At 38.1% G+C, this 12712-nt stretch overlaps 1 protein-coding gene across 3 annotated transcripts in view; it reads right to left on the bottom strand.

Annotated features, from left to right (window-relative positions):
• Positions 1-273: 273 nt before the first annotated feature.
• The window catches only part of ABCC4 (ATP binding cassette subfamily C member 4), a 2616332-nt gene continuing 2603893 nt past the window's right edge, over positions 274-12712 (bottom strand). For all 3 annotated transcript variants that reach the window (XM_044072995.1, XM_044072997.1, XM_044072996.1), the window contains one exon: positions 274-1451. In XM_044072995.1, coding sequence (XP_043928930.1) covers positions 1359-1451 — 93 coding nt within the window. In that variant the 3' untranslated portion in view covers positions 274-1358. The remainder of the gene's footprint in view (positions 1452-12712) is intronic.

The raw sequence follows: 12712 nt of genomic DNA, 5'->3' as shown, positions 1-12712 counted from the left end.
ATTTTACTCAAGCTGGCAGAATTACTAGCCCTTGTTTTTCAGTTTATTTTTTCACACTGGTAGAATTGAAATTAAGCTGTTTACCATTGTGCAGAAATCTTGAAAGCTTGGAAAGTGACTTATCTTGTGCTTAAATTGTTTTGGAACCTGGTCCTTTAATGACTTTTTTTTTCACCTCAGCCATGCAGAGGTAGCATAATGTACTAACATCTACAAATGGAAATGACAGAGTTGAGTATTTTACTATGACAAAAAAAAAACATGTACTACATATTTTGACAGCTTTGGCTATAAAAAGACATTTATTAAGGCACGCTTTTTTGAAAATTATACATTTTCACATGTTGCATCTTAGCACTTGTAAAAAAAAAAATGAGCTGTATTTTCTGCAGTATTCATACAGGTGTCTAATGATTAGGTTTATGTAAACTGTAATAAAATAATTTATCATTCCATTTTTTTTTCATTCACATTTTCTTATTTTTTTAGATGTGCTGTATTACTTCTCCAGTTATGAATATTTTATGATATTCTGAATACAAGAAAGATCAAGAAAATTGACTGCATATTAGAGGACATGGCTGAGTACAGAAAAGACCAGGACATTGACCACCACATGAGATGGTGTAAGACAACAGAACCATAAGCAGAAAAGGACAGTTCACCTTACTTTGTCTACTCTTCTATCTTTTGGATACATTGCAGAGCCCTACCTGTCCAAGGGTTTATTTCAATTTTGCTTTCCTTATATTGTTATATATATATATTCAGTAGTACTTTGTCTGAAATAAAAATCTTCGTTACAATTGCCTGAACACAAAGGAGTGTACTGTATAACCTTTAAAGTGTATTACAGACAAAACTTAAATACAATGGCAAATTAAAGACTTAGTTTTACAACTGTTCAGATATACAGCTTTCTATTGATAAAGACTTGCTGTCATTTTTAGTGGTAATCCCTCTGGATGGAGTGTTTCTTCACTCTATAATCTTTGTCCTTGTTATATTGCAGAGAAATAACTGTGCATGTCTGTGTTGTTGCCATTTCCTGGACTGCATTAAAATTTCTTAGTTTTAAAAGTCTATAAAGGCCACAAGTCAGTGAAATCTGCAGGACCAGCTACAAATTTAAGCAGCATAATGATTCCATCTTTTCAATGTTCATATTGGGAGAAGGGGACTAACAAAACATTTCTGAAATAAAGCTTTGTTTTCATAAAGAAATCACAGCTCAGCATTCCAACCTCTGAATGATTTGTTGTCCCTCTGACTACGTAGTACATTAAATGTTGATATCCCATCAAAAACTGAAGAATGCCAAGTATGTTGTAAACCTTCAGAAGTATCCAATAGTGTTGTCAAAGTGCTGTTTCAAACAGGACCAGACCAGAAACAGTATCTGATATTCCACTGGGGAACATGATTTCTGGGCGACTTCTGCTCATGTATATCTGTTTCAAAATAAAGAAAAAAATTTTGAGTTGCAGTTTGCAGAGTTCAATGTAACCATTTAGAAACAGATCATCATAGGAAAACATAATTTTTATAGATTTGTAAGTACCATACTGAAAATGGACATTTGACTGTAGAAACACTGGTAATAAATACACTATGACAATTTTGCAGAGAAGAGTAAAATGCTGAATTTTTAAGAAGCTTCATTCTGCAGTTCTGGGTTTGATTCACCCAGTCTCCATTTGCCTACATTGCTAATGGGAGCAAATCACTTGATTCAATACTGTTGTAAATAGATCATTGAAGAGGAACACTGTGCTTAATAGGTTTATCAAAGAATATATGGCAAACAGGTTATGCAGCCTCTCAAGTCAGTTACTTGACTGTTATAGTAATGCAGTGCCCAAAGGATAAAAAAAAATTACCCACTAGTCATGTAACTCCTAATTCTATCAAAATGAATATAAACACAATACAGTAAATTACAAATAATACATCTGCAAAAAATCAAGATAATTTCACCATTGACTTCACTGATGTCATAGGGAATAACATTATACCAAACAATACTCAATAAAGGGCACATGTCCTTTGGTCAAAGTCACTAACATTAATGCACTTGCTTTGTTTAAAATATACTGTTTTCAGGCTGGAATTGTTAAACTGGTGTATATGTTTTTAGATTTGCTGCATTTGTTTGGACTTCACTATGACACTGAATAACAGAAAGACTGCACTGGAAAGTATCACAATCTTGAACAGGGTGGAAGGTAGTAGTAGTAGAAACTGAACTGTTTAATGGGCAGATGTATCTCATATAGAGCATTTGTCCATCTATGGTTATACAACCATGGACTTAGTATATTAAATAAAGTGAATATGAAAGCATCTTAACGTCAATAATCCTCCTCCTCAAGGAAGAGTAAATCTATCTGGTGGACATCTGCAATAAATAAACTCTATAATAAAAGGAAAAACTTGTGGCAAGGACCAAGAAGCCTCAGGTGCCTAACTGGAAGCAATCTCTACTTAATCTGACCAAGCAAATAAGAGCACTAGTGAAATCCTCCAAAGCAGACTTCCAGTCCAAACTGGCCACATCTACTAAAGACAATCACAAGTCTTTCTTCAAATATGTCCACAATCTCAAGGGAAGCACCCTAGATGAGCTCAGAACTGGTGGTCAAGGGCACCACATACACAAACACCACAGATATAGTCAGCCTGCTGGCACAGACAGGTTCAGTGAAAATTTCATCCTTCTATAACCCCATCAGTAAATTAGGGCATCCCCAGTACCTGCCCCCCCTTATCTCTAGGGAGCAAGTCATCACTGCTCTATCAAAGGCAAAAAATACAGCCTCCATGGGGTCCGACAACATCCCAGGCTGCATAATACATGAACACAGGCAGAAACTTGCAGCACCATTAGGCACCCTATTCAACCATAGCCTGAGTACCAGATTCATCCCAGCTGAGTAGAGGACAGCCACTGTCATCCTTTTGCACAAAAGTGGAGCGTACACCGGTCCAGGAAATTATAGACCCATCAGCATAACTAGCCTTACCTGCAAGGCCACGGAGCGGATTGTTATGGACCTCATTAACAAGGACATTGTCAATCTCCAAACACTCTATCCTACACAGTTTGGTTTCATCAATGAGAGGTCATGCCTGTTAAATCTGGACAAATACTTTCAGACAGTCAGCAAAGCCATGGGCGACGGGAAGATGGTACACACCGCCTACCTTGACCTGGCCAAAGCCTTCGATACTATTCCTTACTCAGGTAAAATAGATAAACTCTCTCAACTAGGCATCAATCTGCATGTTACCAGATAGGTAGCAAACTGGCTCACTGATCGAACCCACAGTCAAAATATGGGAAGCCACCTCAAGCAGTCGACTTGTAATAAGCGGTGTACCCCAGGGATCAGTCGGGGGGGGTGTTTGTTTATTGGGATATACTTTTCTGAGGTGCAGGCTAAAACCAGTGGGCTATGGCTGACCCAGTTTACAGAGGATTGCAAGCTGGGCACTGTCATCAAGTCTCCTAGTGATGTGGACATCCTCCAAGAGGGTCTCACCCAAATGATTGGTGCCAGAAACATGGCCTCAAACTGAATGCAAAAAAAGGTTTTCACCCCCCCCTTTGGGGAGCGTGACGTCCCCATAAATTATCACATTAATAACAAGGTCCTAAGCATGTAATCAGTCATGAGGGACTTGAGCACCCAGGTTGAAAGCAAACTGACTTTTCACCACCATATTGCCTCCGTTGTAAGGAAAGCTTTCTACATGGCCCACCTTATTAGTAAGGGTATTTCATTCAGGGACAAGGTGGTCATAACATTCCTGTATTCTTACCTTACAAGACCCATTATTGAGTACAATGCCCCTTTCTGCATGTACCTCACAAAGCACATTCAGCAGCTGGAGAGACCACAGAGGTTCCTCATCAGAAGAATCCAGGGCCTCAAACATCTACCCTACACAGAAAAGCTAAAGGCCCTGTCCCTGTACTCAGTCTCCTACAGACTCCTCAGAGGCAACCTCTGTCTGGCATACAAAACAATCTCAGACCCCGCTTTGATGGGACTGCTGCATATTCACAAGTCAAGCTCCACTCGAGTAACCCACATGTGTGACTTCAACCTGGTCTGTGACATCAATAGGACTTGTTGGCGGGACAGATTTGTGTCCCAGAGACTCCCCCTTCTGTGGAACAGACTCCTGCTCCACATCAGGCAGAGTACCTCATTAAGCCTTTTTAAGCTCAACCTGGATAACTAGATGGGAAACAGAAAATATACCCCTGGTATTCCACCTGTGTCCCTGCTGGACAGTGGCATCGGGTGCCGACTTTTCGGAACATGGGCTAATTTCTTGGCTAGGATTGTAAGGGCCTCAGGGCCAATAGCTTAGTAACTTCTTATGATCCTATGATTGCTTGCCTACTGTATTTACACACACACACACACACACACACACACACACACACACACACACACACACACACACACACAATGCTTTTTTCATTTTTTTTTTATGTATCTTGTCTATCTGTTCAGCTCATGGTCTGGAGATTTGTGTTTACTGCATTTTGTTACTAGATGATCTCATGCTTGTTTTGAGGTCCTCTGTGTTTATATATTCATCCCTCCATAAAACATGTTAAATAACAAAGTCTATTTTATTTATTTTATTTCATAAAACTACATAACTGAAATTTTACTCTAAAGAAGAACTAGTTTAAGAACTATTAGAAAACTTTTTGGAACTAGAATTCCTAGGCAGCTAGTTAAACTAAAATCATTACTTTATCCTTTAAAAAGATAACAGCAGATCCATAAAATATGGTAGGCAGAACTAAAATTATATTCAACAAACAGTGGATAAATACAATTAATAAATAAATGTGAAAATATTTATGTCAATTTAATTGCAAGAGTTAGTATGCAACTTAATACAGTAAACTGGTGTGCAGAACTAGTTAAAACTGGAAAATGGGGCAGCTATGTTGTCACATGCACCTCTTTCATACTGCTGAGGAAGGTTTAACAAATTTGTGCATATGTATAAAGGTGTGTGTGGGTTTACTATCAAAATGTTGAAATTCATTTGGTCTAACGTTCATATGATCAACCCATATGGTCGACACATGAACATCAAGTAGTTCATTTGGTCAACAGAAAGCGCATGCAAATTACCTGTCGACATTATGTTGCAAATGGGGCAAGGATTTTCCCTTGTCTGCACTGTTGTGTAATCTCGGAGCTGTAATATATAAGTAGCAGGGGATGTGGGGGTTGGAGGGGGGCCTGCAAAAACACTAGTGTTAGTTTGCAGGTGTTTTTCGACCATTTAAATTTAGACATTTTTTTCTGGTATTTTGAACATTCGGTGTAATGACTTTCGACGTTATGAACGTCGACCATGTGAATTTCAACCTTTTGATAGTAAACCGTGTGTGTGTGTATATCTATATACATATACAAAGATATAGATGGAATTAGGAAAGTTGATTTAGCGATACACTGATGTGGTTAACGTCAGCAAAGCAACATTGAATCACACAATGTCAATAAGCTTCTTAGCATGCTCTGAGGTTACTTCTTGCGGCAGATGGTATATATACTTAGCAGCGGGTATAGAGGTGTTTTCAGGATTTTGTGTTTTAAGGGATTTTTGAGTTTCAGTCTATTGAGCTTTTCAGCTTATGACATAGACTGTTAAACATTTTACCACAAACAAAATAGTTCTAAATATTTTACAACTGATGTTAAAGGAGTTAGCAATATAACAATGAGCTGAGAATCTGTCACCAGGATACATATGAAGAGTAAACAAGATCTTATAGACATCTAATATTATGAGGTCAGATACATTTAAGAAATACAAATAAATGAGTATCAGAAAAGGTGAACATTGTATGGGTAATTTTTTAATTGTTAAAAGGGTGCCATAACAAACATATTATATAGAACAAGTGTAGTAAATACACGGTAGCAAAAAAACAACAGCTGACAAAAGGAGAGAGGTCCTCAACGAAAATTATAAATCAGAACCATTCACTTCAGCATATGCTTTTCCTATACTTAAAATGTCAGGCATTATATAAAAGAAAACAAAACGTTACAAATATATCATCAAAAAATGGAGAAGAGTCACTCCCATGATAACATGCATAGAGAATCCCAATCCAATAAAAAATTGACATAAAAATAACCAACTACGACTTTCCCAGTTACTAGTGTCTCCAATTAAACTTCATAAAACATTGTCCTATCAAGTAATCAAATGGAGAAAAAGAGCCAATCACACAACACAATAAACTAAAAAAGCTGGCTTTTCATTAGAATTGTATTCTCCAGCTATAGACAAGTGTTTGCTATCATTCCTTTTTTGATTGGCTTCTTTACTATAAAAGATTTGAAAACTTGTCTCTGGTTGTCTTTTAGGGGTCAGCTTATTTTACTAATTGATTGTTTTTAACATGTGATTTTGTATTTTGTTTTGATTGGTTGATAGTTGTTTTAAATGCATGTTCTGGATATTCTTGTGTGGTCTGAAGAAGCAGTTATGTTTGTACCATGAAAGCACTCGTCAGATGAATAAAAACTGGAGTTTGTTATTTTTTTTTTTTGCTACATTTGTACTGTTTTGACTCCACACTTTCAACCAGCAGTTTAACTGTTTTTTTGGGTTTGGTAGTAAATACACTGTTTTGACTACATAATCATTTTGGATATCAGGTCCATTTATAATGTAAGGAAATTACAAATTTGGGTAAATGTAATGAAATATCAGGTCTATGTTCAGCTATCAATAACATAAACCCTTGAATGGCTACATATTGTATGGAAAACATGGTTAAGGAACATTACCGAACATGAGTAACTGCAAAAAAATTGTCAAATGGCCATAATTCATCTATAGTAAAAGTTATAGAATTGAAAAAATGACTAATTAAAGAAACAGAGTCTTGTCTGCAAATTAATTATAATGAGGATGAAATTAACATAATGCTTTGGCAGTGACAAATTATATTTACTTGGTAGAATCTGTAGTTGGCGCCAGACAAAACAGCAGAATGGAGTAATGACCCAATTAAAATCCAAGATTTAAAAACATCAAAGAACGAAGCCCATAAAGGGAAAACTATCTTCATATGTATCGGTTCTAAATCACAAACACTGCCATCTCTTTAGAAAATGTGAAATTACAGCTGCATAAACTAACTCTTAGAAATCTGCATTAATTACAATTTTGACCAGATTAACTCAAACAAAATATTTGAAGATTTCAGGAATGAAAAGAAATGTTACAAATACAGAAGATATCATAGTGTCACTTAATATTTTATGAAAACATATATAAAGTAGATAAGAAAGATTTAGATAAAAATATTTATTTAGTAATTTATTGCTCAGGACCCATTTTAGCAGACGTCTGGGGAGAAAAGCTCTGGTACAATACAATACAATTGAACATTGACAATGACATCTAACACAGATAACTCCATACTTAGACATGGGAGGTCACAGTTTTATACAGTATATACATAAACATGTTCAGTAAGAAATCAGTAGGGGAATTGTATACAAACAGGTATAGCCTTACAATGGCAGTTGTTCATTACATTACTGCTACAGTATTCAGACATATTGTGGCAATGTAATTGTATGAAGTTGCTCTGTTTTAGAAAGGCTAAAGAGTTAGGCAAGAAGAGCATTTAGAGGAGAGAAGAATGGTTTAATCAGGTGGAGAAAAGTTGTAGCACCATGAGTTAAGTAGGTGCGTTTTTATTTGAACCTTGAAAATCTTTAGTGATGGTTCTTTTCTAACTGTGAGGAGGGGTTGAGTTCTAGTTTTGAACACTATGTGCGAGTATAGGGAGCAGCCAGCCAAGTGGTTAGGTTTGGATACAAGTAGTATGCTTTGACAAAATGTATAGGTTCCCTACCGAAACAAAACAAAAAATCACAAATACCGTTTTAAAACGGAATACTACAAATCTTCTAAAATGTATAACTAGTTCAGAAGTAAAAGAACAAATTACAGTTTATTTAGTTTATTGAGAGGGTCCATCTGGCTGCAAGAACCCTTTTCAGCAGAGGCATGGAGAGAAAATCTTCACACATACAAGTTGGAGGAGTGCAGGTATCATAAGAAAGACAAGATGGTACAGTAAAATCACAAATAAAACAGCAAATTATGTACAAAGTGAAGCTATAAAAAGAAAGGAAGTGAAATATATGCACATATGTTGGTCTAGGCAACTAGTGATATGAACAGTTGAGAAAAGGATGTACAATCTTTAGGTTGGATGCATTACAGGTACAAGTATAGCACTATTTATCAACTTAAGACTTTGAAGGAAATAGGAGGACATTATTAGTGTAGTACTTAATGGTGGAAGTAGAAGAAAAGGCATGGGGAATAGAAGAAGTAGGAGTGGAAGCTTAGGAGTAGTAAGCAATAAAGAGAGAAAAATAGGAAACAGGCAGAGTGATAATGAGAAGGTTGAAGAACAATAAAATATGAGTTGAGAAGGGAAAATACGAGTTGGGATTCTCATATGTTGTTCATTCCAAACATGAACATATGTAAAGCCATTAGTTTGTTAGACGAGACTTCAGTTGTGTTTTGAATGAATCCGATGGTTGGACTTGTGGGAGCAGAGGGAGACACATGCAAATTTGAAGGACTTTAATATTAGCAGCAAGAATTTATCTGAAGATAATAAGCTGAAAGGTAATAAAGCCCTAGCTATGGATGGCATACTTTCTGAGTTATATCTTGGTTCTCCAAAATTGAATTTGACTATTAAACATTTTTATTAAAGTCCAAAATGAAACATTACTCCCCCTCTTTTAGAAACATATACCAGTAGTTCATCTGCAGAGACAGGATAAGATTCAAATGTATGTGCATCTTAAAGTCCAATTTCATTACTAAATGTGGATTACAAAATATTTATGTCAAGTTTATCATAGAGAATAAAATTAATGTTTCCAATATTAATAGATGGTGATTGTAAGGTGAACGGCAGACATTAGATTGATAATCAGGACTTTAAAACAATCACATAGGAGGGTATTACATTTTCCAAAAGTGTAGATTGTGTTACTGAAACTATTTCTAATTAGAATAACACATTTTTTTTTATATTTGAAGATAAACCATATTTGATCAAAATACTGTTGCTAAAACACTACACAAATTTCAAACTACACCCTTAATGCCAATAAATACCCATATTAAAGAATTAAAAAATGATTGCAAGTTTCTTTTGATATCCAGCTAAACCTAGAATTGTTTTACACCATCACATTAGATCATGGTAAAATGTGGGATTGTGACTCACAGATGTAAACTCTTATGACAGTGTGTCTAATACGCTGACTGGATGCAACCTACACTGAAATTCAAAATACTGCATACAGCATTATGGAATGCCAAAACTTTTAGAACAGTGAATGAAAATATAAACACTTCAGCCAATAACATTCTGTGGATATTAAATAATTCTATAACTACTGTAGCAAGTTACTGTGCTTGCAGCAGCAGAAACAGTCTCTAGATCCAGATTTTCCATTTTAAATTGAAGTCTGTTTACAAGGATGGAAAAAAAATGACTTGCTTGCAAAAATTATGGGGAACCATAAAGGCAGGAGTAATTCTCTTAGTTTCTCTCCGTGCAGGATAACAGAATATACATTTTTGGGTTCAGGTTTCAGAGACACCTTCCAGACAGCCCTTATCTGTCACATGTAACTCCAAAAAGACTCCTCTAACCTCAGAGGTCAGTAATTTGATTTTCTGAAGACACAGTGGCTTTGATATATTCATAGGTAGGTACTAAGCTATTGGCCCTAGGGCCTATATAAGCCTAGCCAAAAAGGTACCCTGGCTTTCACCACCCAAGAAAATTATTTTCCTGTGCCCCTGTTGAGCAGAGCCACAGAGGTGATTCCCGGGGTGAATTTTCTATTTCCCATCGAATCATCAAGATTTTTCTTGAAGAGTGTTAATGAGGAGCTTTGTTTGATATAGATAGGTAGTTTGTTTCAGACTATGGGAAGTCACTGGGACAGTAATCTATCCCTCCAGCATGTTCTGTTTATTGTAGTGACAAGGTTTAGGTCCCTAGAGCATGTAGCTTGGAAGGATTGGGATTTCTTTAAGTGTAGCATGTTCAGCAGCTCTGGGTTTGACATAGCTTTGTATGTTAGGCAGAGATCGCCTCTGAGTAGGCGGTATGGGACGGAGTAAACCTGGAGTTTTTTGAGACTGTCTGCATAGGGCATCTGTTTGAGGCTGGTAATCCACTTTGTGAGGTATTTCTGCGGCCTTTCCAGTTGTTTTAGATGTCTTGTGAGGTACATACCAAAAGGGGCGTTGTACTCTATAACGGGTCTGAGTGACGAGTAGAGGGGAACAATGACCTCTTTTTTCCTGAATGAGTAACCATTTGTGATGAGGTGTGCCATGTAGAAGGATTTCCTGACTACTGTGGCGATGTAATTATCAAAGGAGAAACTGCTGTCCACCTGTGCCCCAAGGTCTCATCACACTTTCGGTGTTAAGTAGACTGCCACCTATGTGGTAGCGCATGGGTACAGAGTTTTTACCAAAGGGGATGACAATACACTTTTTGGCAATCAGCTTGAGGCCATGGCTTTGACACCAGGCATCTGTCTTTGTGAGGCCCTTTTGTAGGATGTCCAAATCGTTAGGAGTTTCGATTGTGGCTCCTAGTTTGCAGTCATCTGTGAACTTCTTTAGCCAAAGACCTTCTGTGTTAGCCTGTACTTCAGAAAAGTAGATACCAAACAGGAGAGGACCCAGGACTGATCCCTGTGGTACTCCACTTGTCAATGGTCTGAAGTCAGATTTGGAGTCTGCTACTTTCACAGTGTGGGTTCTGTCAGTGAGCCAGTTGGCAACCCATCTTGTGACATAGGGATATATACCTAGCTTAGTGAGTTTATCTATAAATCCAGAGAGGGGGATGGTGTCAAAAGCCTTGGCAAGATCTAGATAGGCTGTGTGAACCACCTTACCCTCGTCTATGGCTTTGGTGACTGCTTCAAAGAAGTCTATCAGGTTTAGGAGACATGATCTGCCTTTTACAAATCTGAACTGGGTGGGCTCCAGAGTTTGGGGATTACCAATGTTTCTGTGTACAAGATCCATGATGATACGTTCCATGGCCTTGCAGACCAGGCTCATTAGGCTAATGGGGCGGTAGTTCCCGGACTCCATGGTGGCTCCCCCTTTGTGGAGTGGGATAACCATCACTGTGCGCCATTCAGTGGGCACAAAGCCTGAGGTGAGGCTATGATTGAACATGGTGCTTAGGTGGGGTGCCAGTTCATTCTGCAGTTTGTGTAGAACGCAGCCTGGGATGTTGTCAGGTCCCATGGATGCTGTGTTCTTGGCTTTGGAGAGCATGTTTTTACCTGTGCAGCCGTGATTACAGGAACTTTGCATTCTTCCGGTACGGAGATGGGCCCTTTAGGGGGTAAAGTTAGCAATGAACCTATCTGCCAGGATGTTGGCAATATCAGTTGGTTCTGTATATTTAGTGCCATTGTGCTGTAACTCAGAGCAGATTTGAGTGTTGCCATTGAGATTCTTGACATAGCTATAGAATGCTTTGTGTTTGTCTTTAGAATCAGTGGCGATTTTGTTTTCATAGCTAGCTTTGGAGGACTTTATGAGGGATCTCAGCTTCTTACTGAGGATGACCAGGGAGTTCCTCCAATCATGGGATTTTACTCTTTTTTGCAACAGTTTCTTTCTTCTGTTGTAGAGTTTGTTTATGGCAGGGGAACACCAGATTGGCTTCCTTTTTTTGGAGGATAGCATCTTGGTTCTGTTAGGGATAGCACGATCCATGCACTCGTGTAAGTGCTTATAAAGTCCGTTTGTGTAGGATTCGGCACTCGTACCTCTATTGTCTGTCTGCATGGGTGTCGTGACGTTTGCCACTTTTGTTTTAAGTTGGCTTTGGAGAATGTTTTTATGGTGGTTTCTCTAATGGGGGGGTGGGGGCAGGATGTGGATGTCTAGGTATCTGACCAACGAGGAATTGACCTCTTGTGTGGAACACCGGTCGCCCATGTTGGTAATGACCAGGTCTAGGTATTGCTGCCCCTGGTGAGGATGTGAATAATTCGATCCAAGGCATTGGAATTTATGAATTCCAGAAAACATTAAGCAAAAGAGTTGCTACATGAGTAGTTTTCCCAGTTAATGGTGGGGTAGTTGAAATCGCCCATTATTAGGGTGTTGGGTTCTACCCTAATATTTTCCAGTTCATCAAGAAATGAGGATTGGGAATGGCTGGAGCATGGTGGGAGATCTGCAGCAAGTTACAATTTGGATTGCAGTCTTGCCCAGAGTTAGTTGCACTTGGATAATCTCAGATGCATTATAGTGAGCAACTAGCCTGGTGTGGATATCCTTAGTGAATATGGACACGCCTCCCCCTTTAGTGTTTCGGTCCAGGTTAGGTGGCCGAAAGGTGTGGTATGAAATATAGCCTGGTAATGCAGGGGTGCTCTCTGGAGCATTGAACCAGGTCTCTGTCACTGTACAGATGTCGATGTTCTCCATTTTAAGGTTTGAGGTTTAGACTTCTAGCATTGAGTAGCATTACCCTCAGATTTTGCTTGCTTGTACCTGCTAAGGTGGTGAATTTGTCATTAGAACCTTGCCTAAAAAAGGCACTATAGGGGTGGCAAAA

This window comes from Protopterus annectens, chromosome 5.part1 (genome assembly GCF_019279795.1).
Source record: "Protopterus annectens isolate FY-2018-M chromosome 5.part1, PAN1.0, whole genome shotgun sequence".
NCBI classification, from domain to species: Eukaryota; Metazoa; Chordata; order Ceratodontiformes; family Protopteridae; genus Protopterus; species Protopterus annectens.
The sequence above is the reverse complement of the archived record's forward strand: the minus strand, read 5'-3'. Positions and strand labels throughout refer to the sequence as shown.